The sequence below is a fragment of the Littorina saxatilis genome, linkage group LG9, assembly GCF_037325665.1.
Source record: "Littorina saxatilis isolate snail1 linkage group LG9, US_GU_Lsax_2.0, whole genome shotgun sequence".
In the NCBI taxonomy this organism is placed as follows: Eukaryota; Metazoa; Mollusca; class Gastropoda; order Littorinimorpha; family Littorinidae; genus Littorina; species Littorina saxatilis.
In genome coordinates, this window is record NC_090253.1 from 57,825,776 (window position 1) to 57,853,612 (window position 27,837).

At 41.1% G+C, this 27,837-nt stretch overlaps 3 protein-coding genes and 1 pseudogene across 8 annotated transcripts in view; 1 reads left to right on the forward strand and 3 right to left on the reverse strand.

Moving 5' to 3' along the window:
- The window catches only part of LOC138977289 (uncharacterized), a gene marked incomplete in the record, with an annotated part of 21,964 nt that extends 19,298 nt beyond the window's left edge, over window positions 1–2,666 (reverse strand). Inside the window, 1 exon segment of the mRNA XM_070350191.1 lies at window positions 2,379–2,666.
- Window positions 2,667–6,118: 3,452 nt separating this feature from the next.
- On the reverse strand, window positions 6,119–6,751 carry LOC138977290 (uncharacterized). Its single transcript, XM_070350192.1, has one exon. It carries the CDS (start codon window positions 6,749–6,751, stop codon window positions 6,119–6,121), a length of 633 nt encoding a protein of 210 aa, XP_070206293.1.
- Window positions 6,752–10,062: 3,311 nt separating this feature from the next.
- LOC138977291 (mucin-22-like) overlaps window positions 10,063–27,837 on the reverse strand; it is a 29,044-nt pseudogene continuing 11,269 nt past the window's right edge.
- The window catches only part of LOC138976584 (uncharacterized), a 45,975-nt gene continuing 29,169 nt past the window's right edge, over window positions 11,032–27,837 (forward strand). The window contains exon 1 of one of the 6 annotated variants that reach the window (XR_011459085.1): window positions 11,032–11,047. The gene's annotated coding sequence lies outside the window, so the exon portion shown is untranslated. The other 5 variants (XR_011459082.1, XR_011459087.1, XR_011459083.1 and 2 more) reach the window with 5 other exon arrangements.

Genomic DNA, 27,837 nt, shown 5'->3' on the forward strand with positions numbered 1-27,837 from the left:
CCCCCCCCCCCCCCCCCCCCCCCGAAATCGGCGTATGCTGCCTCAATGGCGGGGTAAAAACGGTCATACACGTAAAAATCCACTCTTGCTAAAAAACATGAATTAACGGGGGAGTCTAAACCCATGAACGAAGAAGAAATATAATAAATTTGATTTTTTTTTTTACAGATAGCATTGCAATTTTGTTTTTATCATATCCTGAATCCCAATTTGTTGTCTTTTGTTTGGATTGAAAGCAAGCTCAACATTTAAAATCATCTGTTGTATGCAAATTAGATCCAATGGGTTTGTGTTACCGAGACAATTTGTCAGCGCTTTCGCGGCCACGGGGTTTCGGTCGAACAAACGTGTTCTACTCTTGGTGAAAAAAATGCAGTGCGTTCAGTTTCATTTTGCGAGTTCCACAGATTGGCTAAATGTATTAATTTCGCTTTACGCGATTTGTTTATGTTGTTGTTTTGATGCCATCGTTTTGAGGGAAGGACTGTGAAGCTCTGTGTGCGCTTTTTGTCGATGTTTATTGTTGGGCGACCTCATTTTTCATGAGCTGCAAGATTAAAGAGACAGCCATACACACAATCCATATTGATTGGCTTGGAATATTTCTCAAGCAATGCCATGGCTATTTTGTACACGTACAATTATGCCCACGTAAAATATTACGTCATTCTAGTCGGAAAAAAACAACAACTGCAAACTGTCAACAGGAGATTCATATTTTTGCAACCCCTCATCAAAGAATGTTATCACATAGTCCTTGCTTGTTTATTTCAAGCAGAATTAATAATACCGGGTAGGATTTAAAAGAATGATTTATTCAATTATTCATTGACTTTGTAGAATATTAAACCAGGTTAAATACCAGCGACAATGTACGAGCTGTTATCGTTATTTTAGTGCACAATATGTGACTAATTTGACCAACTAGGACTCATTTTAGGTGACCTGCTAAATGTTATAGTGGTCAGGCCGGGACCATTTTTGTTTATCACACTGAACGTAACGAAGACACACCAAAACTCCTTCAAAGTGTTAATACGTTTGTTTTTAATAATAAAGATTACCGCGTTATGGTTACTGGAAGGCAACATTGTCTTAACCAGTGAATCGAAAATAGCGCCATCTTCCTTTAAAAAAAAGTTTCAATAATATTTATTTCCATGCAAAAGATTAACTGAAAAGCAAGTTCTTAGTTACCACCGAAAGAAAAAAAATATTAAATTAAAAGAAAGTGCAGCATCTCACTCGCAGGATCGCTTTGGATGAAGAAGGAATGTGACTTTTAAAGTTCAGAAAACTTCACCAGAATGACTGTTTCTATACAATATATTTAATACTCAGAAAAGCGTCGGATACTGCTTCCGTAGAAACATACGTGTTTCAAACAGGAGTTTCTTCTTGTTCTTCTTCTTCTTCTTTGATGATTGATAACGTATGGTTCTTATTTCTGCCTTACCAGTCCTTTCACCTAGATTTCCTTCCAAGAAAACTCTCCCTACTATTCCCTGCAGTTTTCCAATTCTTTTCTTGTCTTATTTCTACCTGACTGGATCCATCACCTTTATTTCACTTACCAAAAGTCTTCTTTTCCACATCCTTATTTCTCTGCACCCCGCATGTCGTATGAGGCGACTAACGGATTCTGTTTCTCCTTTAACCCTTGTTAAGTGGTTCTTGTATAGAATATAGTCAATGTTTGTAAAGATTTTAGTCAAGCAGTATGTAAGAAATGTTTAGTCCTTTGTACTGGAAACTTGCATTCTCCCAGTAAGGTCATATATTGTACTACGTTGCAAGCCCCTGGAGCAATTTTTTGATTAGTGCTTTTGTGAACAAGAAACACTTAACAAGTGGCTCTATCCCATCTCCCCCCTTTCCCCTATCCCATCTCCCCCTTTCCCTCGTCGCGATATAACCTTCGTGGTTGAAAACGACGTTAAACACCAAATAAAGAAAGAACGTATGGTTCTGTTTTTGATTCACTTTTGACTTACTTATTAACACGAAACCACAGGTAAAGGATCTACCTTTGTTATTGTACCACTTACACACACACACACACACACACACACACACACACACACACACACACACACACACACACACCTACACATACAACAGACACACACACACATACACACAACACACACACACACACAAAACACACACACACACACACACACACACACACACACACACACACACACACACACACACACACACCTGTTCTTTCGGCTTCGTCGTCAATTTTATTGACATTTTCAACCAAAAAAACCCATTATGTTTTCAATTTAAAATACTGGCAATACGAACACGTGGATGAGTAAACACAGAACCACAATCAAGATAAGACCGTAAGTATATATAGTACTTACCACCACAGGTAGAAGTGAACTACCGGGGCCTTCTACCGCTAAAGACAGCAGTCAATGTTTATTCACCATGTTGCAGCCGTAGCCGGAAGCTGTCTCAATGGTTTATACAAGGACCGTACGTAGTGCCTTTCTCTCCCATTCACACAGAGAAGCAGACGACACTGAGCACTGACAGCAGACGACAAACAGTACGCCGATATTATTCCAGCAGCAATGATTGTCGACGCTATTTTTCAAGCCTTAGCAATCCTACGTCGATTCCAATAAAATATCAGCTGCAGAAACACCGTAAAAAGCAATGTCATTCAAAAGAAGCACAACTAGCCTAGCCTGAAGCGGTTGCTTCCTGCAGCGAGGTCTGCGACATGTTTTTATCTCCTGTGATGGGTGTGTAGCACAAAGTTGCAGACGACTGCAAGGACTGCTCGCGTTATTTGATTGGAAACTGCTCGCGACACCATGGCAGCGGCGCGCGCACGCTCTTTCCCATCCTCCGTCCGCCTTTTCTGTAAAATCATTATTTTCCAGCTGATAACGTGAGCAGGTGGGAGGTGATATGATATTCTGACGACAGTCAATCAATCAATCAGTATGAAGCTTATATATATATAGCGCGTATTCCGTGGGTACAGTTCTAAGCGCTTGTCGAAGAGTTGTCAACACAGGACTAACAAAGAAACTAGTAACATCTACAGACGGACACGAACCCTATCACACACTTGCAAACCCTGATAAACATACAACAAACAATTGTTTAACAACAATGTACACATCAATAGCTAGACAGTCAGACACTTTTATGCCGAGAGCTAAGAAAATATCGCGGGATAATAAAGAGACAAGAAGCGAAATTAATTCTCAGGAGATTGCAAAACTAATTTGCGCATGGATTTTCTGCATGACTCGAAGCAGGTGGCCCCAGGTGAAAGAATCACGTGCGTAGAAAAGTGAAGCGACCCCGGAGATGCATGAGTGTACGTGTTTATGACACCACGCACTTTCCTGTGTGGGTTTTCATTTTAATTATGCATCTTGTCTCCCACATCTTGTCACTCTGTCATCAAAGCAGTCAACAACCAGAACATTACTATCAGACTGGAAATTGTCTCGGCCGATCTGGAAGAGCGTTGGAAACACGTGAAACCAAAGTAAAGATGTTAATTTCATCCGCCCCCCAAAAAGTATATACTTATACGTATGCATGTATGTAATGCGAGGGTGCGATTGTTTATATACATGCGAGTTTGCTTGTGTATCCGTCAGCCCTTCTATCCAATGGGAGCAATTGAGTTGCTCAACTGCACAATAAGATATGTGACCCTCCACCACGAAATGAGTCGCAGGTCACCTTTGCATGATTTTCATATTTTTACATTTTCCTACAGAGTTTGTTTATGCTCTATCTAGTGGTGAAAACCGTTTTAGAAAAGAGCAAAAACTTGAGTTATAAGCCTGTGACTAAGGTGACCGTCACACTGTTACCAGACACTCCCCGGACTTATTATTGAGCCTAGCGCAGAACCGCGCGAGGTGACATGCGACTCATTTCGTGGTGGAGGGTCACATATGTGCTCGTGAAAGAGATATGATGGATTCAAAAAGTCTCTAATCGCATATCGCCCAAAGAGCTATACAGTTCGTCAGAAATTTTTTCCACATGGCTCCTTGGGTTGTACACCTTTAAAGATACCTTACTCCATGTGAAAACAGTCATGCAAACCACCACAGATCGGCTAACGCTTTCGAACGAGCGCGGCGTGTTTTGTGTGTAACCGAGTGCCGTAACACTACGATCACCTCGGGAGGCGAAGTGCAATCAAACAGGATTGAAAATATTAGGGCCAATTTCTTAGCCCTATAAAAACTGTTATGCAAACCCGAAGGTTTCCATGAACATTATACACAATCGGAAACCACCAGACCCCATCACAAACAGAATTCCACAATCCACCGGTGTTGACTTAAAGGCCAACAACTCGGATGCAGAGTCTGCTGTGAAAGGAGCGGTAGCCTCCCCTGTCACATGTGTAAAGGGTGAAATCCTTTCGTCATAAGTCTTATGACAAAAGGATTTCACCCTTTTCTTATTCTTATTAAGAAGAAGAAAAGCGGAAGCAAAACAATTATTGGTCGTACAAGAATAAGCATAAAAATAAGAATACTTTATTATCTCATAGAGAAATTCATGCAGGGGTGGTACATAACAATAATACAAACAAGACATTGATTTTACATAAAACATATAGCACTATATAACATGGACATCTTTAAAGCACTGCGCTTACATATTCTCGCACACCAACGCGTATAACGAACTATGGCGAAACATCATTGCAAAATATCATAACATACAATATATCGCAGGAAATATACGGTTGTACATAAAGCAAGAGCCCTTTAATAATGTTCACTGTATTTCAATTACTTCTCCATTAAAATAAGAAGAAATTGATGATAACATGTTTCATTAATGTGCTAATCTATCACTTGGTAACCAACCGTAGCGAGTATGCAGGAGGGGGTCAGTATGGATGGGAGGTAACTCAGGGTATTTGGCAACCCTACAAGTAGTGTGAGAGGATAGAAATACATTCCCTTTACCAGAGACGTGACACCTCGTAACACAGTCATAAAAATCAATAGCACACTGTATGTAGAACATAGAACATCATCAGATTCTGAACAAAAAGAGAAATTAATCTCGTCTCTTGAAGACTGAATGTATTGAGTTATTGTATACCAGAGTAAAGTAATGTTGCTTATTAAATCGGTACGTAGAACTGAGACGTCGTATTACTTCAATATGTGTACGTGCGCGCGCGCGCGTGTGTGTGTGTGTGTGTGTGTGGATTAAATATCTCGATCTAGTAAACAATTGATCAAGGAACCACGGAGAGAGAGAGAGAGAGAGAGAGAGAGAGAGAGAGAGAGAGAGAGAGAGAGAGAGAGAGACTGAGAGAGAGAGAGAGAGTGAGACTGAGAGAGAGAGAGAGATAGAGAGAGAGAGAGAGAGAGAGAGAGAGAGAGAGAGAGCTTTTTAATTAGAAGTTAAATCAACCAGAAAATCTGCTACTGTGATAATGAATGAGAAACAATATGATATCTCAACCACATGTAAGAAACCATTCATTTGTTTTTGCGAAATCAGCAAAAGCAGCCGAAAAACAATGCAACCGAACAACATTAACCTGCAAGTTGAAGTTGCACTCAATGAGCAGTGACCATAAGAATCACGATGGGAGCAAACAAATGGGGGTAAGGCCAACAAAAAAAAGTTGTATGTTTCTGGTAACACGGCTACAAAAAATAGGGTAGGTAGGTAGGGAATTTTTTTTAAATTTATTTTTTAATTTTTTTAAATTTTTTTTGGTCAGGGTAGAAAATAACTATGACAGTGACGCAAAGAGACTGGACTTACTATAAAAAGAGAAAGACAACACATTACAAAACAAATGAGACAAAAGGGGTGCGGGGTTATCCCCCTTGTGTCGTCTGCCGTCTGTTACTTTTGTTTTGACGCTTTTTTTATTTTTTATTTTTTTTTATTTTTTAACAAATGCAATAAAAAAAAAGTCTAGGGTCGGCGGGAAAAAACTAGGTAGGGTCGGGTGACCAGAAACATACAACTTTTTTTTTGGTGGCCTAAACCTTTGAAATCTTCGGCCTGCGACCCTCGAAATTAAGACCATGTACATTCTCTTTAAGTTGTTAATTTCTTCTTCTTCTTCTTCTTCGTCGTTCGCTCAGACAGCAACTCCGGAGGCCCTGATGAAGGCTGCTGTACGCCGGAGGCTCTCCATGGGTCCATAGAGTTTGTCCCTCATCTGTGTGTCAGCAGGCCAGGTCTCTGCTCGCAAGTTTTGGTGTGTTGGACAGTCCTGCAGGAAGTGTTGCACTGTCATTGGAGATGTGCCACAGGGGCACGATGCAGAATCACCAATGTGGAATTTGGTATACAGGTGATGTTTGAGTCTGCAATGGCCTGTTCTCAGTCTCACAATGACCACTTGGTCATCTCTGGGTAGGAGGTAGTAGGCATCCTTTTTGTAGTAGTCTGGGTGTTGGTGGAGCCATCTTCTCTTCTGCTTCTCTTTGACTATAGTCTTGGCCTCTTCATAGGTGACTTCTTGTTCATCCTGTGGGAGCTGACCACCTTCTTTTGCCAGTCGGTCAGCTTCCTCATTGCCCTGTATGTTGCAGTGTGATGGAATCCACTGGATGACTGTTTGCTCAGTGGATTGCTGTAAGTTGGTCAGTGCAGAGGCAAGGGTGTTCAGTTCCTTGTTCCGTGGGTTCTGGACTGATTGCAGGACTGATAAGGCATCAGAGAAGATAACCACTCTGGAGCGGGTTGTTTCCCTGTTCTCGTGTAACATTCGGGCTGCTGTTTGTAGTGCATCAGCCTCAGCCTTGTAGTTCGTAGAGAACTTTCCAGTTGGAATAGCGGTTGTTAATTTATATTCATTTATCTACGTTTCTGTTTTTTTGCTTATCTATTTTTCTTCTTTGTTACTTTCTTTCCGTCTACGTCTCACCTGGGTATCGAAGATAAGACTTCTTTTGTACTGTTTTGGGCATTGGCCATGTTTGGATTTATTGGTGTTGTCATGAATAGGCCTTCTTGAAAGCGCTAAGGTGAGACTGAAAGATTGTTTTCACCAAGGATGGTGGAACCACATAGACAACAGTGACCGCTTTGTATTGTACAATTCTTTTAAAATTTGCATTGAACGAGAACAGTACTGTGACTGTATAACCTCAGATGTATTCAGATGTGCCTTTAACTCTTTTAAGTTATAGGTGTTTCCCCGAACAACAGCCACAAATTCCGTTTTGCTCAAGCACAAGAAAATAAACTTTGCCCTTTTTGTAAAGATAAATAAGAAGACGAAAGTCATTTTCTATTTGATTGTCCAGCATATATCGAACATCGTATGATGTACCTACCGCAATCGCACACAGTTAATACAGTTTAATTGTTAAAATCCAGAAATGACGATTTGATTGTCAACATTGCAAAAATAATATTTGTAATTTCTTTCCAGATAAAGTATTCTCTCTTGGAAAACCATAAGCCTTGATGTGTGATGTTTGATGCCTGAACATATGTTTTCGTTTGATTATTGTATTTCCTAATGTGTCTGTGTTATAAAGTAAGTTTTCAATTGTGTTTGCCCTTGGAAAGGACCCTTTGGCCAATTCCAATAGACTTTCCGTATTCCGTATTTCTTTCCGTCTTTCTTTCTTCCTTTCTATTTTTATTTCTACAATTCAATCATTTTGTCTTCCGTTCTTTCTACAATTCATTAATTCATTTCTTGTTTTCTTTCTTTCTTTTGTTCTTTATTCTATCTTTCTGTTTTTCTTCATTTTGTATTTTCTTTCTTCTTCATTAATGTGACCCTCCACCACGAAATGAGTCGCATGTCACCTCGCGCGGTTCTGCACTAGGCTTAATATAAGTCCGGGGGGACTGTGGTAAAAGTGTGAGGGTCACCTTAGTCACAGGCTTAAAACTCGAAAAGTTTTCGCTCTTTTCTAAAACGGTTTTTACCACTGGATAGAGCATAACGCACTCTTTAGGAAAATGTAAAAAATATGAAAATCATGCAAAGATGACATGCGACTCATTCCGTGGTGGATAGTCACATTTATGCTTTGTTGTACAACTCGTAAACCCGGTAAGTTAAAGGCACAGTGCAGCTCACGGCCTTCGTTTTGCGTTTTTGTTGCAGCTGCGTGCATTTACAGTTCACAAATCCTCCTATGGTAGTAAAACAAACCCAAAACTACCCAACGACGACATCTGTGAAGCTCGACAGTTTCTTGTTCACGCGAGTGCATAAATTAACCTAGTTATTACGTTGGTGTTTGGTCGGAGTTCGATTCAACTGAATGATTCCGGCCTCAATTTTGTTTTACACAAACTCATGATGACGTCTGACATAGTTTGCTTAGTGACGTGTCTTTTGGTGCATGATGTGGTGATCTACCTGATCTAAATTTAGATCCAAAAATAGGTCAAGACCAGCCGGGTCCGAGTACGAAATTAATTCGTAAAAAAATCGCAGTTCTTGACTCTTTGGGTGCAAGTCAATGAAACTTGGTAGTTCTTCTAACGGATAGCTGCCTGAGGTATGACTAAACGCCCCAGGGGCTCCGTGCACCTGGATTTGACAAGTTCAGTACCTTTAAATCCTAACACCCATACCACTGATAATCAACAGACTCTAAGACTGTCTGTTTTGCTCGACCTATATTTTTCACGAAATTGTCAGCAAAGCCTCTGCACAGAAAAGACAACTTCGTCGTAAAAAAATGAACCGAACTTAAACAATTATGAATGTTATATGAAGTCTTATATCGCGCGCGTATCTCCAGACTCGGACTCAAGGCGCAGGGATCTATTTATGCCGTGTGAGATGGAATTTTTTTACACAATACATCACGCATTCACATCGACCAGCAGATCGCAGCCATTTCGGCGCATATCCTACTTTTCACGGCCTATTATTCCAAGTCACACGGGTATTTTGGTGGACATTTTTTTTATCTATGCCTATACAATTTTGCCAGGAAAGACCCTTTTGTCAATCGTGGGATCTTTAACGTGCACACCCCAATGTAGTGTACACGAAGGGACCTCGGTTTTTCGTCTCATCCGAAAGACTAGCACTTGAACCCAGTCGTTACCACTCGGCCACCCAGTCCTTACCACTCGGCCACCCAGTCGTTACCACTCGGCCACCCAGTCGTTACCACTCGGCCACCCAGTCCTTACCACTCGGCCACCCAGTCGTTACCACTCGGCCACCCAGTCGTTACCACTCGGCCACCCAGTCCTTACCACTCGGCCACCCAGTGCGTTACCACTCGGCCACCCAGTCGTTACCACTGGGCCACCCAGTCGTTACCACTCGGCCACCCAGTCGTTACCACTCGGCCACCCAGTCGTTACCACTCGGCCACCCAGTCCACTCGGCCACCCAGTCGTTACCACTCGGCCACCCAGTCCACTCGGCCACCCAGTCGTTACCACTCGGCCACCCAGTCCACTCGGCCACCCAGTCGTTACCACTCGGCCACCCAGTCGTTACCACTCGGCCACCCAGTCCGTGAATGACATGTAGGATAGAAGGCAACCCTTCCAGCACCGTCGAGCCCCCATTTTAAGTCCTCCACAAATCTCAGAAAATCAGGTCTTTAAAATGAGGAAGTCTTAAAATGGAGGTAAATTTACAGATGTTATGAAGGGAAAATGTAGAAAAGAAAAAAAGAAAAAAAAAAGAAAAAAAAATCTCGCTCTTCAAAAGGGGAAGTCTTTTTTTTGGGGGGGGGGATGTGTGTGTGTGTGTGTGTGGGGGGGGGGGGCTTAAAAGGAGGGTTCCACTATATACGATAAAATCAGTTATATGCGGACATATACAGCATTACACACATAGGTGCAGCTATCCCCTTCCCATAGGGATTTCCCCCTATTCAAAGAGCTAGAAAAGAACACCACTGAAGTGTGTCGGTTTGTCATAAAGTCAACCAAGCCCGCCACTTTAGACATGACAGCTCTTGCTTCACGCCTGAGTGCACTTATTATAATTATGATCTCGGTAGTTGACCTCTTTCCTAGACTAACTAGGTCAAATCTGTGAAAGAAAACAATGCAAGAGGGTGGGTTATACTGTGATGATAATCATTCTCGTGATCTGTTCTTTGCTGTAGAGTGTACGCGCACACCCACCTGTGGAAAAGAAGAATGATTATAGGTGTTGCCACTGAGTCAGTCACGGGGTTGTGTGTAGATTATTTACAAAGTTTGTTTGAAGAGTTCTGTATGTGGTGAACGCTGACTGGCGCCTGAAAGAAAAGTATGCTACTGTTCGGATTTAGAAAGTAAAAAAGCTCATGCTTTAAATTACTTGGGTCAACTAGCTCAAGAAGAAGAAAAGTCAGGCGGAGAACAAACGTGTGTGTGTGTGTGTGTGTGTGTGTGTGTGTGTGTGTGTGTGTGTGTGTGTGTGTGTGTGTGTGTGTGTGTGTGTGTGTGTGTACGACGGTGTGTGTATGTGTGTGTGTGTGTGTGTGTGTGTGTGTGTGTGTGTGTGTGTGTGTGTGTGTGTGTGTGTGTGTGTGTGTGTGTGTGTGTGTGCGAGTGTGCTGAAAAGTACGGACTTCGTAAGCCTTATTACATCTACAATCAGGCTTCGAGGAAACACCTTCCACCAACCAAACCCCACACACCAAACCAATATATATATATATATGTCACAGGGGAAACCGGAATCCAGGGGGATCTGGAATCGCCCTAGGGGAAATTGGAATTCTAGTTTCCCCTAGGGGAAACTGGAATTCCAATATCAACTGGAAAATATCTAGTGGAGATTGGAATTCTAGTTTCACCTAGGGGAAACTGGAATCCTTTCTCTAGGGGAAACTGGAATTCTGATTTGCCCTAGGGGAAATTGGAATTTGTATTATGAATGGTTTCACTGTATATATGATATACTACGGCAGTAAGTATTTCCAGAGCCTGTGAATATAACCAATCCAAACAGGTTTGAGAAGGTATGTGTGTGGGGGGGACGAAAGAATGATTCATAAAGAAAACGCCACATGTGTATTACACCCTGGTCCCCTCACTGCTGTCGACGTGTGTCGCGCAAGGTATCACGGGAAAAGTAGGTGTTGATTTGAATTTGAACTACGTACTGTCCAGTGGCAAATATAGAACAGTTGCCGTTGAGTAATCTGTTGCGGACTCGAGCCAGTGAGGTGGTGTTATAGGCCTACGGTGTAATCTGGGATTATAATTGGATAAACGAGCGGCCGATACTGTTGTATATCCCTCAAATGTGTTTTAGTGTTTAATCAACTACAAGTGTTGACTCGACTGGCAAAGAGAAGGTGAGTGATGTGTCGCTTTTTCTCCTGTAAAGTTTTCTGTTTGTTTGTTTGCCTGTGTGTGTGTGTGTGTGTGTGTGTGTGTGTGTGTGTGTGTGTGTGTGTGTGTGTGTGTGGGTGGGTGTGTCAGTGTGTGTGTGTTCCAGTGTGTGTTTGTGCCAATGTGTATGTGTGTGTGTGTGTGTGTGTGTTTGTGTGTTCCAGTGTGTGTGTGTGTGTGTTTGTGTGTGCCAGTGTGTGTGTGTGTGTGTGTGGGTGTGCGTGTGTGGGTGTGCGTGTGCGTGTGTGTGTGGGTGTGCGTGTACCCATGTTTCCACAGGTTTGGTTGCCTAAATCACCATAAGGCAACCATCCACACGTGGATGGCAATTTAAACTCTGGATGGCAACCTAATTGTGTGGATGGTCGCTTCATTTAACACCGTTAAATTGACTTTTTTGACGGAAAGAATGTCATAACAATGTTCAAAATGACATTCTTTCCGTCCTCTATAGGCGACGAAATAGGTCAAATTTTGTGCATTTTTTAGTGCAAAATTCTTCGATGCCGGAGCGAGTACTGCACCCAGTGCTGTTGTAGTGCAAGTGCACTAGAAAGGCACTGCACCCAGTGCCGCCTCTTAGGTAACCATCCACACATATAGGTGCGTGTGTTATAATTTCCTTCCTCTCCCTTTTTCTTTCTTTTTTTTGTTTTATTCACTCTTCTACTGTCTGGTTGTTTGTCTGCCCCTTTCTCTGTCTGTCTGTCTGTCTGTCTGTCTGTCTGTCTGTCTGTCTGTCTGTCTGTCTGTCTGTCTGTCTGTCTGTCTGCCCCTTTCTCTGTCTGTCTGTCTGTCTGTCTGTCTGTCTGTCTGTCTGCCCCTTTCTCTGTCTGTCTGTCTGTCTGTCTGTCTGTCTGTCTGTCTGTCTGCCCCTTTCTCTGTCTGTCTGTCTGTCTTTCGGGCTTTTCTTGCTTTCGTTTGTAAGATCGCTAGCTCATTCTTAAAGTTAGTTGGTTCGTTAATTCCATTGAGGTACGTAAATAAGAGACAGCCCTTCCCATGAAAACAGGCCGGCTCACCTTCTCAGATCTGACCACCAGGCTTTCGCATGGGATAAGCGGAACATTCCTCCGACAAACGACAAATCAACACAGAGTGCAGAGTGCGAATTTGTGATACATTCTGGGCAGATTGACACTAATGTAGACTAATTCTTAATTATAATAACTGGACATTTTTAAGTGCCTAACCTATGGCTCTAGGCCCTTTACAAAAGAACATATATACAAAATAGAAGAATTAAATGTACAACCTACATAAAACAAGTAATCATAGTCATACGGACAAAAATCACCACATGTACTGTTCACACAATATTCACATATATAGATATGTTATACACACACTATATATATAATATATATATATATATATACACACATACCCAGCGAACACTTTCAACAATCACCACTATACGATATTGATGTGTGGTCAGTCATGCCAGCATTGCCCCTATAAGGTGCTACAGGGATGGCATGCAGGTCAACGTCTCAGTGATGTCTGTGTTCTCTGGGACAAACCAGTCTGCACACATTGTTTAAAAAAAAAAAATTTATTTTTCATTTTTGTAGACTAATTCTTAAAACAAAAATCCCCACTCTGCACAGAAAACAGCCATGCTGTTAATTATGGGTATGTGTGTCAGTGGAGGGATGGTCTTATTCCATGTAAAATCTGAGCAGATTTGAGATGGTGAGCCGAATCATTTACACGGGAAGGTATGTCCCTTCAAATGTAAATTTATACGACTGGGGTACTCCAGTACAGTGTTTACCTCTCACAAACACAGTTTCCCGGTCTGAAAAGTACACTTTTTGGCAAGGTGTGATGTGATGTGATGAGATGGGATGAGTTGTGTTGTACTGTGCTACGTGTTGTGTTGTGTTGTGTTCTGGTATGTTGAGCTAACTTTTAATATATAAATATACGTGTATGTTTTGTTACCATATATGTGAGACCAAATGGTGAAGCGTAAAATGGGTTTAAACTGCAACAGTCTTTGGTTTGATAAAGCTCTCTATAGTTCAAGGCAAAGAGAAACTTAATTGGAAATACAAATATACAAGGTCTGCCGTTTTCTGAAACAGTCGAACCTTCTCTGACGATCACCTTTCCCATACGACCACATGTCCCCTTTACGACCAGCCAAAGCCTCCCCAATTTTTTGTTTACGTATAAATCCACCTTTCCATAGCCTGACAACCTCTGTAATAATAATAATAAATAATAAAGTGTATTTATATTGCGCCTATCCCTTACAAAAAACAAAAATATTTGGCTCTAAGCGCATTACAACATGTGAAGGACTTGGTACAATCAAGTCTGACAAGTACAACAGCACAATATACAGTCGGTCTCTTAGGTAAAAGCAGCTTCGACAGTTAAACACTTCTACTAAAAGATCCTCTAACAATTTACAAACATAGTTAAAGAACATCGAGTTAATAGGAATTAAAAAAAAAGGTTCTTATAATAAAACTATCTAGCGAACGACGAAGAAGAAGAAGAATAAAACTATCAATGTCAATGTATAACAAGTCATTCAACGTAAATGGCCAAAGAACAACAATAAAACAATGGTGATAAAACAGTTATACTCAATGGCTAATAACGAGGCAGAGTTAAATAGTATCGACACAAGATTAAAACAAAACATATTTCTGGAGACGAATTAACAACAATAAAGCAATGGTGATAAAACAGTTTTACTCAATGGCTAATGGCTGTACAACGATCGTTTTTGGTTGGTCCCTTGGGTACGGTGGTCGCTATAGACAGGTTCGACTGTTGTGACCGTGCACATGGACACTAGTACTTAGGCCAAAAAAAAAAATAGGTCTGTTTACGGTAACCCGACCGACCCTAGTTTTTTCGCGCGACCCTAGACTTTTTTTTTGGCATTTGGGAAAAAAAAAAAATCTTGTTTTTTTGGCAAAATAACGTAAAAATATGGTTTTTTGGAAAAAAAAACCAAAAAAAAAATCCCGACCTACCGACCCTATTTTTTTGGCCTATGTTACCGTAAACAGACCTATTTTTTTTTGGCCTTACTACTTTACTAAATAGAATTAGAACGACAATACACACACAGGGTCATAGAACAACAGCAACCACTACCAACACCACCGGCACCACAACAACGGCGCCTGTAACGTTCATTGTACGTGGAGCCTGATAATTCTCGTCAAGTGCCTGTTGTTGTGTCACTATTACGTGGATAAAGCACAGCTCGATCATCATTACGTGTTCTTTAAAGCAACAATCCCATGAATTATATATATATATATATATATATATATATCATTTTACTATTTTATTATTATAGGGCTTAATTATTTTTATGAGCTTGCCGTGGTTCATTGATTCCCCTGAAGCGACGTCGACAATCCTTCGTGCGGCGAATGACCTGTTCACTTATTTCATAAAAGCCCACTTCAAGGGACGCACCTTGGTAGAAGAAGTATGTTTTGAAAATGTGCGGGCATTTCCCATGCTGTCTTCTGCAAGGACTGTGTGGGTAAGTGCAGTGCGGGGTGTCCTTGAATTAAGAATGGCGCAGCGCGGCCCACAAAAACACACCCACGTATAAAATCATTCATGTGTGTTACTCGTTGGACTGTGTGAAGGTGGCCAATCCTGACAAGTCTTCCAACTTCCTGCGCTCGTGAAAACAATTTTGAAATTTGTTACAGTGTGGAGGAGGTCGATTTGCTTAGATCATTTTGCTGATCTGAATGAGTTGCATTCCGTGAGTGTAGCGTGCGCGTGATTCATGCAGGTGTAGAGTATTTGTTGACTTTTTTCTATGGAGCTGCTATAAAATCCCGTTTTATGTTTGCTTTTTCCTGAGAAAGAGATATCTAAAAGTCAAAATGGCATGAGGAAATAATTTCAAGGTCGATGTGTAGAATCAAAGATTCAAAGTATAGAAAAGTAAGCCTACCTGTGATGACTCATTTCAATGCTGTCATTTCTTCTGCTATTTTTGTGACTGATGTTTCTGATGGTAGTATCCCATGATCTAGGGAGTCTGTCTGTCTGTCTGTCTGTCTGTCTGTTTGTCTGTCTGTTTGTCTGTCTGTTTGTCTGTCTGTCTGATTGTGTGTCCGTGCTTTTCTGTATCAATGACTGTTTCTGACACATGCACACACATTCGGACGTGCATTTTATCCATGAGCTTTCAAAATTAACATTAAAATTAATGTTACCATTACATCCTTCCAAGCAAACCGTGACAACGATTGAAACGGCAGCTACTTGAATTTAGATTTCTTCTGCTTGCTACTGTTTGTCTGTTGCGTATGTTGTTTGTTCTCTTTGCTGACCCGTCGGTCGACTTTCTCTTTTCTAGGGTCATTCATGTTTTATGTGATTGTAATGCGTTTTCACTTTCCGTTTTCCGTTCTTGTTCTTGAGTTGCATCGGCCTAAGTTGTGTGTGTGTGTGTGTGTGTGTGTGTGTGTGTGTGTGTGTGTGTTTGTGTATGTGTGTGTGTGTGTCTGTGTTTTGTGTGTATGTGTGTGTTGGTGTGTGTGTTGGTGTGTGTGTTGGTGTGTGTGTTGTGTGTGAGTGTGTGTGTGTGTGTGTGTTGGCACGGTGTGTGTGTGTGAGTGTTGTGTGTGTGTGTGTACGTGTGTTGTGTGTGTGTGTGTTGGTGTGTGTGTGTGTTGTGTGTATGTTGGTGTGTGTGTGTGTTGTGTGTGTGTGTTGGTGTGTGTGTGTGCGTGCGCGCGTGCGTGCGTGCGTGCGTGTGTGTGCGTGCGTGTGTGTGTGTGTGTGCGTGCGTGCGTGTGTGCCGGTGTGTGTGTGTGTGTGTGTGTGTGCGCGCGTGCGTGTCTGTGTCTGTCTCTCTCTCTCTCTCAGTCTGTCTGTCTCCACCCCCCATACCCCAAACCCCTCTTACCGTCTCTTTTCCTTTTTCTCCCCTAAAGTCATTGAAATAAATGCATCTGGGCCACGGAATGCAGCTGTTGGGCGTGTCTTTACAGGCTGAGCACTCACAACCACGGAGATTACGGTATGCTTGCACCGTGTGTTGGGCGTGTCTTTACAGGCTGAGCACTCAAAACCACGGAGATTACGGTGTGCTTGCACCGTGTGTTGGGCGTGTCTTTACAGGCTGAGCACTCAAAACCACGGAGATTACGGTGTGCTTGCACCGTGTGTTGGGCGTGTCTTTACAGGCTGAGCACTCAAAACCACGGAGATTACGGTGTGCTTGCACCGTGTGTTGGGCGTGTCTTTACAGGCTGAGCACTCACAACCACGGAGATTACGGTGTGCTTGCACCGTGTGTTGGGCGTGTCTTTACAGGCTGAGCACTCACAACCACGGAGATTACGGTGTGCTTGCACCGTGTGTTGGGCGTGTCTTTACAGGCTGAGCACTCAAAACCACGGAGATTACGGTGTGCTTGCACCGTGTGTTGGGCGTGTCTTTACAGGCTGAGCACTCACAACCACGGAGATTACGGTATGCTTGCACCGTGTGTTGGGCGTGTCTTTACAGGCTGAGCACTCACAACCACGGAGATTACGGTATGCTTGCACCGTGTGTTGGGCGTGTCTTTACAGGCTGAGCACTCAAAACCACGGAGATTACGGTGTGCTTGCACCGTGTGTTGGGCGTGTCTTTACAGGCTGAGCACTCACAACCACGGAGATTACGGTATGCTTGCACCGTGTGTTGGGCGTGTCTTTACAGGCTGAGCACTCACAACCACGGAGATTACGGTATGCTTGCACCGTGTGTTGGGCGTGTCTTTACAGGCTGAGCACTCACAACCACGGAGATTACGGTATGCTTGCACCGTGTGTTGGGCGTGTCTTTACAGGCTGAGCACTCACAACCACGGAGATTACGGTATGCTTGCACCGTGTGTTGGGCGTGTCTTTACAGGCTGAGCACTCACAACCACGGAGATTGCGGTATGCTTGCTCCGTGTGTTGGGCGTGTCTTTACAGGCTGAGCACTCACAACCACGGAGATTACGGTATGCTTGCACCGTGTGTTGGGCGTGTCTTTACAGGCTGAGCACTCACAACCACGGAGATTGCGGTATGCTTGCTCCGTGTGTTGGGCGTGCCTTTACAGGCTGAGCACTCACAACCACGGAGATTGCGGTATGCTTGCTCCGTGTGTTGGGCGTGCCTTTACAGGCTGAGCACTCACAACCACGGAGATTGCGGTATGCTTGCTCCGTGTGTTGGGCGTGCCTTTACAGGCTGAGCACTCACAACCACGGAGATTGCGGTATGCTTGCTCCGTGTGTTGGGCGTGCCTTTACAGGCTGAGCACTCACAACCACGGAGATTACGGTATGCTTTCACCGTGTGTACACAACGCTACACTATGGTGAGGACAAAATGCGTAGGTGAAAACTGATAACTTTCAAGCCAGCTTTTACACTTTTTATACTTCCTACACACTTTCAACTGACTTTGTCACCAGGCACGGTTTGGCACGAGTAGTCGCAAGAAAGGGAATACAAGTTTGTGTATTTTGTTGACAATCTCAAAACAAAAAAAATTCTTTTTGAGAGAGTATATGTAGAGGTTACATGCCGAGTCTCAGTGATTATTAAAAATAATGGTCGAAGTTAGCGGATCATGAAAAATGCGAGCTTTAGCGAGCTTTTTCATGACCGCGAACTGAGACCATTATTTTTTATAATCACTGAGACGAGGTGTGTAACCTCTTTATTCCTCCTTTCTTCAGTTATTCAAAGAAAAGAGGAGTTTTTTTGCGAAAGTTTGATCGAATCCTATTCTCTCAACCAGTCAACCTGCGCAGGCGATCGATTAATGCGCGGTTGTATAGTTCCGTGCAAATCATTCCATTCTGTTAACACTTCTTGTCAGTTTTCCTATTTTGGGCTAAAATCAAGTACACAGATATGCTGTTATTCTGCTGTGGCGGCAAAGGCAGATATTGTGTGTTCTGTATATGTTTTGGTATCGCTTAGGATAATGTTTTTTCGTCAAATGGGACTAGCAGACGAACTTTTGCACCCGTGTTCCAACGTTAAAAACTGTATGAAGTTCAGTTTTCTGGGGAAAATAGTGTATGAAACCCCTTTATGTTGTTTAAATTGATGAGATGTGTGCATTTGGTTGCGTGTGATCTGTTTATTAAATGAAATATTGTTGAAAACTGACCGTCGGATTGCAGTCTGTTGTCGAACGAACTGAGTGAAAAGAAGAGGAACTACTCTTGTCGCTAGACAAAGTATGAGTTACTTGCCTTGGGAAATTGCTTGTGATGAACGGTTTGAGCACGGCAGATCTAGATTCAGAAAACAACCGAACTCATGGATTTTATATGAAGATTCATGTGTTCAGGCCTGTAGTTGTTAATTTAAATGCGGTATGTTTGTATTGTTTGCTCCAGAGATGTATACTTCGTACATTAGAGCGTTCGGAACTTTTCAGTCGCAAAAAGTAGTACCGAAACAGAACAACCTCTCAACCCATTGCACTATCGAGGATTCAGGCTGTTGCTGTGTCGTTATTTGTTTGGTTGCTGGGTCACTATCGAAAAATAACTACCCCTACAAGTTTACAGAGGTAAAGAAGCAGAGGGGGGAATAAGATTTGTTACTGGCTCTGTTACCCTATTTGTGTCTGTACATGCACTAGTTGAGGTGAGAGAGAGAGAGAGAGAGAGAGAGAGAGAGACAGAGAGAGAGAGAGAGACAGACAGAGAGAGAGAGAGAGAGAGAGAGAGACAGAGAGAGAGAGAGAGAGAGAGAGAGAGTGAGAGAGATAGAGAGAGTGAGAGAGAGAGTGAGAGAGAGAGAGAGTGTGTGTGTTAGTTTGTGTGTGTGTCATGTTAGTGTGTACTGTTTGTTAGCGTGTGTGTGTTAGTGTGTGTGTGTGTGCGTGTGTGTGTGCGTGTGTGTGTATGACTTGAAGTTATCCTTTGCCAGTAGTCCTAGTATCATTTTTGCCAATGTGCTAGTGATGTCACAGTGACTGTACTGCACACAAACACACTCAGTGACACACGCACATACACACACACACAAACACTGACACACACATACACTCACACACACACACATACACACACACACACACACACATACACACACACACATACACACATACACACACACACACATACACACATACACACTGGCACACACACACACACACACACACACACACACACACACACACACACACACACTACCGAACAACCGCTTTATTCCCACACCCGGGCCGGATGACAGCACTCATACCAACACAAGCCAACAATTCAATACCAATCTAATAGACTCATACCAACATAATCCAATAGCATACGCCTGTATCCACCACCATTAAACCGGCATGTCTCGTCGGAGCGTAAAAAAGCGCGGGCAGACATAACAGGCTATTGAGCCACCAGTCCCACTCAAGAAGCTGTCGTATTCAAAAACTGAACCCCAGGTTTCAAACTGTCGCAGTCTTCAAACCGGTCAGTCAAGAAACAGCCTCGTGGCATTTCATGGGATGGTTTTAGGACAGAACACAGAAAGCAGACGACATTCTCCCTTGCCGTGCAGTAAGCAAGTAGGTTAGTAAAACGTTCATGGTTTGTGGGGTTAGTGTCAGGAGGGTTTGTTTCATTTCGTGACAGGGTCTGCGTGTGTGGATTGTGTAGAGAATTTAGCGATCGTCTGCTGACGAGAGGAAAACTTTGTAGTTAGAAATACAGTCGTGTGGTGTTGATTCTTGTCACGTGTGCAGGAAATTTGATTGGCTGAGTGTACGGAGCCCCAAGGTAAGCTTTTTTTAAGAGTAGATAAATTATGTTCGTGGTGTTGTTTGAATTTGAATGTTGGCGAGACACATTTATATATTACTGCGAACCTGTGAACTAGAAGACCCAAATGCATGTGCATGGGTGGGCAAGAAGACTGTCTAGATGTCATTGTTGCCGAGATACGGCTCCGTCCGTTCATCCATTTGAAATCTTCCCTGTTTTGGTCACGTCTAATGAGAAAAAGGTCAACTGTGATAAGATTTTGGCTAACTTCCGAAATTACTGATGGTAATCAAATTTTATGATACCTTTTTTTTAAACGGCTCTCAGTCTCAGTTCTTCAAGGTGTGACTTTAGCTTAAATACTGAATGACATATTTTTTTCTCATTTTTGACTCGTAATTTACTATGATGGTTGCTTATATTTAATATATAGCTTTAGAAAACTGGCTTGGAAGTCGCGTGACGATTGAAGTGCTTGGAAACTGTATTGTTTGGTTCATCTCTGTATGTCTTACTTTCTGTCTAACGGTCTTTGTGTGTTTCTTTCTTTATTTGGTGTTTAACGTCGTTTTCAACCATTCAAGGTTATATCGCGACGGGTCTTTGTGTGTGCTTCAAAAGTAGTAAGTAGGGCTTACGTGATGATGTTGAAAAAAATAGACAAAAACACGACCCTTCTAGAATACATTCTGATATCTGATTTTGTCAACAAAACAAATTTGTTTCTTACCCTTTTTTTCATGTGTTTCTTACCCTTCTTTTCATGTGTTTCTTACCCTTCTTTTCATGTGTTTCTTACCCTTCTTTTCATGTGTTTCTTACCCTTCGTTTCATGTGTTTCTTACCCTTCTTTTCATGTGCTTCTTACCCTTCTTTTCATGTGTTTCTTACCCTTCTTTTCATGTGTTTCTTACCCTTCTTTTCGTGTGTTTCTTACCCTTCTTTTCATGTGTTTCTTACCCTTCTTTTCGTGTGTTTCTTACCCTTCTTTTCATGTGTTTCTTACCCTTCGTTTCATGTGTTTCTTACCCTTCTTTTCATGTGTTTCTTACCCTTCTTTTCATGTGTTTCTTACCTTTCTTTTCGTGTGTTTCTTACCCTTTTTTTCATGTGTTTCTTACCCTTCTTTTCGTGTGTTTCTTACCCTTCTTTTCATGTGTTTCTTACCTTTCTTTTCATGTGTTTCTTACCCTTCTTTTCATGTGTTTCTTACCCTTCTTTTCATGTGTTTCTTACCCTTCTTTTCATGTGTTTCTTACCCTTCTTTTCATGTGTTTCTTACCCTTCTTTTCATGTGTTTCTTACCCTTCTTTTCATGTGTTTCTTACCTTTCTTTTCGTGTGTTTCTTACCCTTCTTTTCATGTGTTTCTTACCCTTCTTTTCATGTGTTTCTTACCCTTCTTTTCATGTGTTTCTTACCCTTCTTTTCGTGTGTTTCTTACCCTTCTTTTCGTGTGTTTCTTACCCTTCTTTTCATGTGGTTCTTACCCTTCTTTTCATGTGTTTCTTACCCTTCTTTTCATGTGTTTCTTATCCTTCTTTTCATGTGTTTCTTACCCTTCTTTTCGTGTGTTTCTTACCCTTCTTTTCATGCGTTTCTTACCCTTCTTTTCGTGTGTTTCTTACCCTTCTTTTCATGTGTTTCTTACCCTTCTTTTCATGTGTTTCTTCCCCTTCTTTTCATGTGTTTCTTACCCTTCGTTTCATGTGTTTCTTACCCTTCTTTTCATGTGTTTCTTACCCTTCTTTTCATGTGTTTCTTACCTTTCGTTTCATGTGTTTCTTACCCTTCTTTTCATGTGTTTCTTACCCTTCGTTTCATGTGTTTCTTACCTTTCTTTTCGTGTGTTTCTTACCCTTCTTTTCATGCGTTTCTTACCCTTCTTTTCGTGTGTTTCTTACCCTTCTTTTCGTGTGTTTCTTAACCTTCTTTTCGTGTGTTTCTTACCCTTCGTTTCATGTGTTTCTTACCCTTCTTTTCATGTGTTTCTTACCCTTCTTTTCATGTGTTTCTTCCCCTTCTTTTCATGTGTTTCTTACCCTTCTTTTCATGTGTTTCTTACCCTTCTTTTCGTGTGTTTCTTACCCTTCTTTTCATGTGTTTCTTACCCTTCGTTTCATGTGTTTCTTACCCTTCTTTTCATGTGCTTCTTACCCTTCTTTTCATGTGTTTCTTACCCTTCTTTTCATGTGTTTCTTACCCTTCTTTTCGTGTGTTTCTTACCCTTCTTTTCATGTGTTTCTTACCCTTCTTTTCGTGTGTTTCTTACCCTTCTTTTCATGTGTTTCTTACCCTTCGTTTCATGTGTTTCTTACCTTTCTTTTCGTGTGTTTCTTACCCTTCTTTTCATGTGTTTCTTACCTTTCTTTTCGTGTGTTTCTTACCCTTTTTTTCATGTGTTTCTTACCCTTCTTTTCGTGTGTTTCTTACCCTTCTTTTCATGTGTTTCTTACCTTTCTTTTCATGTGTTTCTTACCCTTCTTTTCATGTGTTTCTTACCCTTCTTTTCATGTGTTTCTTACCCTTCTTTTCATGTGTTTCTTACCCTTCTTTTCATGTGTTTCTTACCCTTCTTTTCATGTGTTTCTTACCCTTCTTTTCATGTGTTTCTTACCTTTCTTTTCGTGTGTTTCTTACCCTTCTTTTCATGTGTTTCTTACCCTTCTTTTCATGTGTTTCTTACCCTTCTTTTCATGTGTTTCTTACCCTTCTTTTCGTGTGTTTCTTACCCTTCTTTTCGTGTGTTTCTTACCCTTCTTTTCATGTGGTTCTTACCCTTCTTTTCATGTGTTTCTTACCCTTCTTTTCATGTGTTTCTTATCCTTCTTTTCATGTGTTTCTTACCCTTCTTTTCGTGTGTTTCTTACCCTTCTTTTCATGCGTTTCTTACCCTTCTTTTCGTGTGTTTCTTACCCTTCTTTTCATGTGTTTCTTACCCTTCTTTTCATGTGTTTCTTCCCCTTCTTTTCATGTGTTTCTTACCCTTCGTTTCATGTGTTTCTTACCCTTCTTTTCATGTGTTTCTTACCCTTCTTTTCGTGTGTTTCTTACCCTTCTTTTCATGCGTTTCTTACCCTTCTTTTCGTGTGTTTCTTACCCTTCTTTTCATGTGTTTCTTACCCTTCTTTTCATGTGTTTCTTCCCCTTCTTTTCATGTGTTTCTTACCCTTCGTTTCATGTGTTTCTTACCCTTCTTTTCATGTGTTTCTTACCCTTCTTTTCATGTGTTTCTTACCTTTCGTTTCATGTGTTTCTTACCCTTCTTTTCATGTGTTTCTTACCCTTCGTTTCATGTGTTTCTTACCTTTCTTTTCGTGTGTTTCTTACCCTTCTTTTCATGCGTTTCTTACCCTTCTTTTCGTGTGTTTCTTACCCTTCTTTTCGTGTGTTTCTTAACCTTCTTTTCGTGTGTTTCTTACCCTTCGTTTCATGTGTTTCTTACCCTTCTTTTCATGTGTTTCTTACCCTTCTTTTCATGTGTTTCTTCCCCTTCTTTTCATGTGTTTCTTACCCTTCTTTTCATGTGTTTCTTACCCTTCTTTTCGTGTGTTTCTTACCCTTCTTTTCATGTGTTTCTTACCCTTCGTTTCATGTGGTTCTTACCCTTCTTTTCATGTGCTTCTTACCCTTCTTTTCATGTGTTTCTTACCCTTCTTTTCATGTGTTTCTTACCCTTCTTTTCGTGTGTTTCTTACCCTTCTTTTCATGTGTTTCTTACCCTTCTTTTTGTGTGTTTCTTACCCTTCTTTTCATGTGTTTCTTACCCTTCGTTTCATGTGTTTCTTACCCTTCTTTTCATGTGTTTCTTACCCTTCTTTTCATGTGTTTCTTACCTTTCTTTTCGTGTGTTTCTTACCCTTTTTTTCATGTGTTTCTTACCCTTCTTTTCGTGTGTTTCTTACCCTTCTTTTCATGTGTTTCTTACCTTTCTTTTCATGTGTTTCTTACCCTTCTTTTCATGTGTTTCTTACCCTTCTTTTCATGTGTTTCTTACCCTTCTTTTCATGTGTTTCTTACCCTTCTTTTCATGTGTTTCTTACCCTTCTTTTCATGTGTTTCTTACCTTTCTTTTCGTGTGTTTCTTACCCTTCTTTTCATGTGTTTCTTACCCTTCTTTTCATGTGTTTCTTACCCTTCTTTTCATGTGTTTCTTACCCTTCTTTTCGTGTGTTTCTTACCCTTCTTTTCGTGTGTTTCTTACCCTTCTTTTCATGTGGTTCTTACCCTTCTTTTCATGTGTTTCTTACCCTTCTTTTCATGTGTTTCTTATCCTTCTTTTCATGTGTTTCTTACCCTTCTTTTCGTGTGTTTCTTACCCTTCTTTTCATGCGTTTCTTACCCTTCTTTTCGTGTGTTTCTTACCCTTCTTTTCATGTGTTTCTTACCCTTCTTTTCATGTGTTTCTTCCCCTTCTTTTCATGTGTTTCTTACCCTTCGTTTCATGTGTTTCTTACCCTTCTTTTCATGTGTTTCTTACCCTTCTTTTCATGTGTTTCTTACCTTTCGTTTCATGTGTTTCTTACCCTTCTTTTCATGTGTTTCTTACCCTTCGTTTCATGTGTTTCTTACCTTTCTTTTCGTGTGTTTCTTACCCTTCTTTTCATGCGTTTCTTACCCTTCTTTTCGTGTGTTTCTTACCCTTCTTTTCGTGTGTTTCTTAACCTTCTTTTCGTGTGTTTCTTACCCTTCGTTTCATGTGTTTCTTACCCTTCTTTTCATGTGTTTCTTACCCTTCTTTTCATGTGTTTCTTCCCCTTCTTTTCATGTGTTTCTTACCCTTCTTTTCATGTTTTTCTTACCCTTCTTTTCATGTGTTTCTTACCCTTCTTTTCATGTTTTTCTTACCCTTCTTTTCGTGTGTTTCTTACCCTTCTTTTTGTGTGTTTCTTACCCTTCTTTTCTAGAGTTTCTTACCCTTCTTTTCATGTGTTTCTTACTCTTTTTTCGTGTGTTTCTTACCCTTCTTTTCATGTGTTTCTTACCCTTCGTTTCATGTGTTTCTTACCCTTTTTTCATGTGTTTCTTACTCTTTTTTCGTGTGTTTCTTACCCTTCTTTTCATGTGTTTCTTACCCTTCTTTTCATGTGTTTTTTACCCTTCTTTTCATGTTTTTCTTACCCTTCTTTTCATGTGTTTCTTACCCTTCTTTTCGTGTGTTTCTTACCCTTCTTTTCATGTGTTTCTTACTCTTTTTTCGTGTGTTTCTTACCTTTCTTTTCATGTGTTTCTTACCCTTCTTTTCGTGTGTTTCTTAACCTTCTTTTCATGTGTTTCTTACTCTTTTTTCGTGTGTTTCTTACCCTTCTTTTCATGTGTTTCTTACCCTTCTTTTCGTGTGTTTCTTACCCTTCTTTTCGTGTGTTTCTTACCCTTCTTTTCGTGTGTTTCTTACCCTTCTTTTCATGTGTTTGTTACCCTTCGTTTCATGTGTTTTTTACCCTTCGTTTCATGTGTTTCTTACCCTTTTTTTCATGTGTTTCTTACCCTTTTTTCATGTGCAAATGTTCACTATGAAGGAGAAACTCGAAACCCAGTGACCCCTCAGCTCAAACGTAATAATGTATCACAGGCTTCCTTTCATTCTCAGTGAACACACTTTGCGTACCGACACTTACGGTCACTTACATGGTAGGCCTAGATGAGGAGACAAGATAAACTGGTCTATGGTTGAAAGGCAAGATTGTAAGAAGATAGGCTGACTGAGCTGAAATGTCAGGCTTGCAGACCTCGTTGCTAGAGCGACAAAATTGACTTCATTGGCTGGAGGTTGCAAAAGGTTAGGTCACTGTCGTGTTACCATGGCGACGAGGTTAGTTTGATTTGCTGAAAGTCACAGAAGGTTAGGTCAGAAACAAGTAGGCTGGAGAATTATTTGTTACAGACTACAGATGTTAGCTTGTTGGCGAAAGGCATGTTACTACGTAAGGTGATGATAATATCGGTTTCTTGCAAATTTAATGCACACACAGACACAGACACACACACACACACACACACACACACACACACACACACACACACACACACACACACACACATACATACATACACACACCACACACACACACACACACACACACACACATACATAAACACAAGCACACACATACACACACAGACATACACACGCACGCACGCACAAACACAAAACAAACACATAAAGAACACCCCCCCCCCTCACCTGTCCCATCTCTCTCTCCCACTGTTCTTCCCTTTCTCGTGTCACGTTAATACTGTAAATCACAAATGCATGTGGTGTTGCTTTTCTTGCTGTCGTCGTCGTAGGTGTTGTTGTGGTTGTTGTTATGGTTGTTTCAGTTTGTTGTTGATGATGATGTCATTATCATCATCATCATCATGACGATTAATGTTTACGACATCAATTCGAATGCCTTTACTGGACGCCCTTTCTCAACGTTTCATACTTCTATTCTTGTAACACCATGCTAACCAAATGCTGACATTTCTCTATTTTTAGTATGAATGATAACAGATCTATATATACACGGTTCTTAAACGCAAAGGAAGATAGTTATATCAACATAATGTTTTGTGTCATCATCAGGTTCCTGTTTGATTCACGCACCCGCCCCCCTGTGGCTCTCTTTGGCACAGTGTCAGTGGCACAGACATGTCCTATACCGTTCAACTAATAGTTGCGCACACACGTGTTTAATAAAAAAAACGTTTCCTCGTCACGAGTTAGTGTTTACCGAACAATGGCCGTGTTATACACAGGTACAATGATTGTAAACAAGCAGGACAAAAAAACACGACTGCCTCTTGAAAATCTGTTTGAATTCATTATTCTTGAATTTCCTGTAAAAAAGATCTCCAGTTGTTGGTTGTATACGTCTTCCCCTCAGGTATTCTTTTTCAAAATTCAAATCCTATTTCCTTTGTGTTTGTATTTGACAAAATGTGTTTCTTAAGTGTCTTTTCTGCTAGCGCTAAATACTTTTCAAGAGTGTCCTTTCAAATCTATGCATCGTTGTAATGTGTAAATGTCATCGGCTGAACTTTCCATTCATGATATCTGTGTCCCTGTGGGTTAAGCATTTTCTAGTAGTTCTATAAATGTATCAAGAGTGTGTCTGTGATGAATAGAAAGGTTTTCTTATTTCAAACACTTGCTCAAATACTGGTAGATAAAGCAAAACTCTAGGAATGTTAATGTGTTTAAATCCGTTTCAAGCAGTGTGTTAGAGGGAGCGTGAAAAAATCTAAATGCATACATATATAAGCAGTGTGTACGCGTGTTCGCCATTAGGCCAAAACAAAAAAAAGGTCTGTTTACGGTAATATAGGCCAAAAAAATAGGGTCGGTAGGTCGGGATTTTGGTGGTTTTTTTTTGTGTTTTTTTCTCAAAAAAACCCATATTTTTACGTTATTTTGCCAAAAAAACAATTTTTTTTCTCCCAAATGCCAAAAAAAAAAGTCTAGGGTCGCGCGAAAAAACTAGGGTCGGTCGGGTTACCGTAAACAGACCTATTTTTTGGGGGGGCCTTAGGAATAAATGTACCTGGTGTTGCAGTAAGCAGGGACAGACCAGACCTTTGAGATAGCATAATTTGCATTTAACTATGCGAAAAACGTGTGGATATTTAAGTTTAAGGAATGTTTACTGGTGCTGTTAATAGCGTGAATACTGTGAGTTGCATGAGTGTAAGTAGTTTGAACGGTGTTCACAGGCCCTATATCTGAGTCCAGGGTTAGAATGAGTTAATACCTCTAAGGTGATAGATAGATAGATAGATAGAGAGAGAGAGA

Coding starts and splice junctions, on each gene's coding strand:
- LOC138977290 (XM_070350192.1), bottom strand. CDS start 6,751: ATGTTACACGAGAACAGGGAAACAACCCGCTCCAGAGTGGTTATCTTC.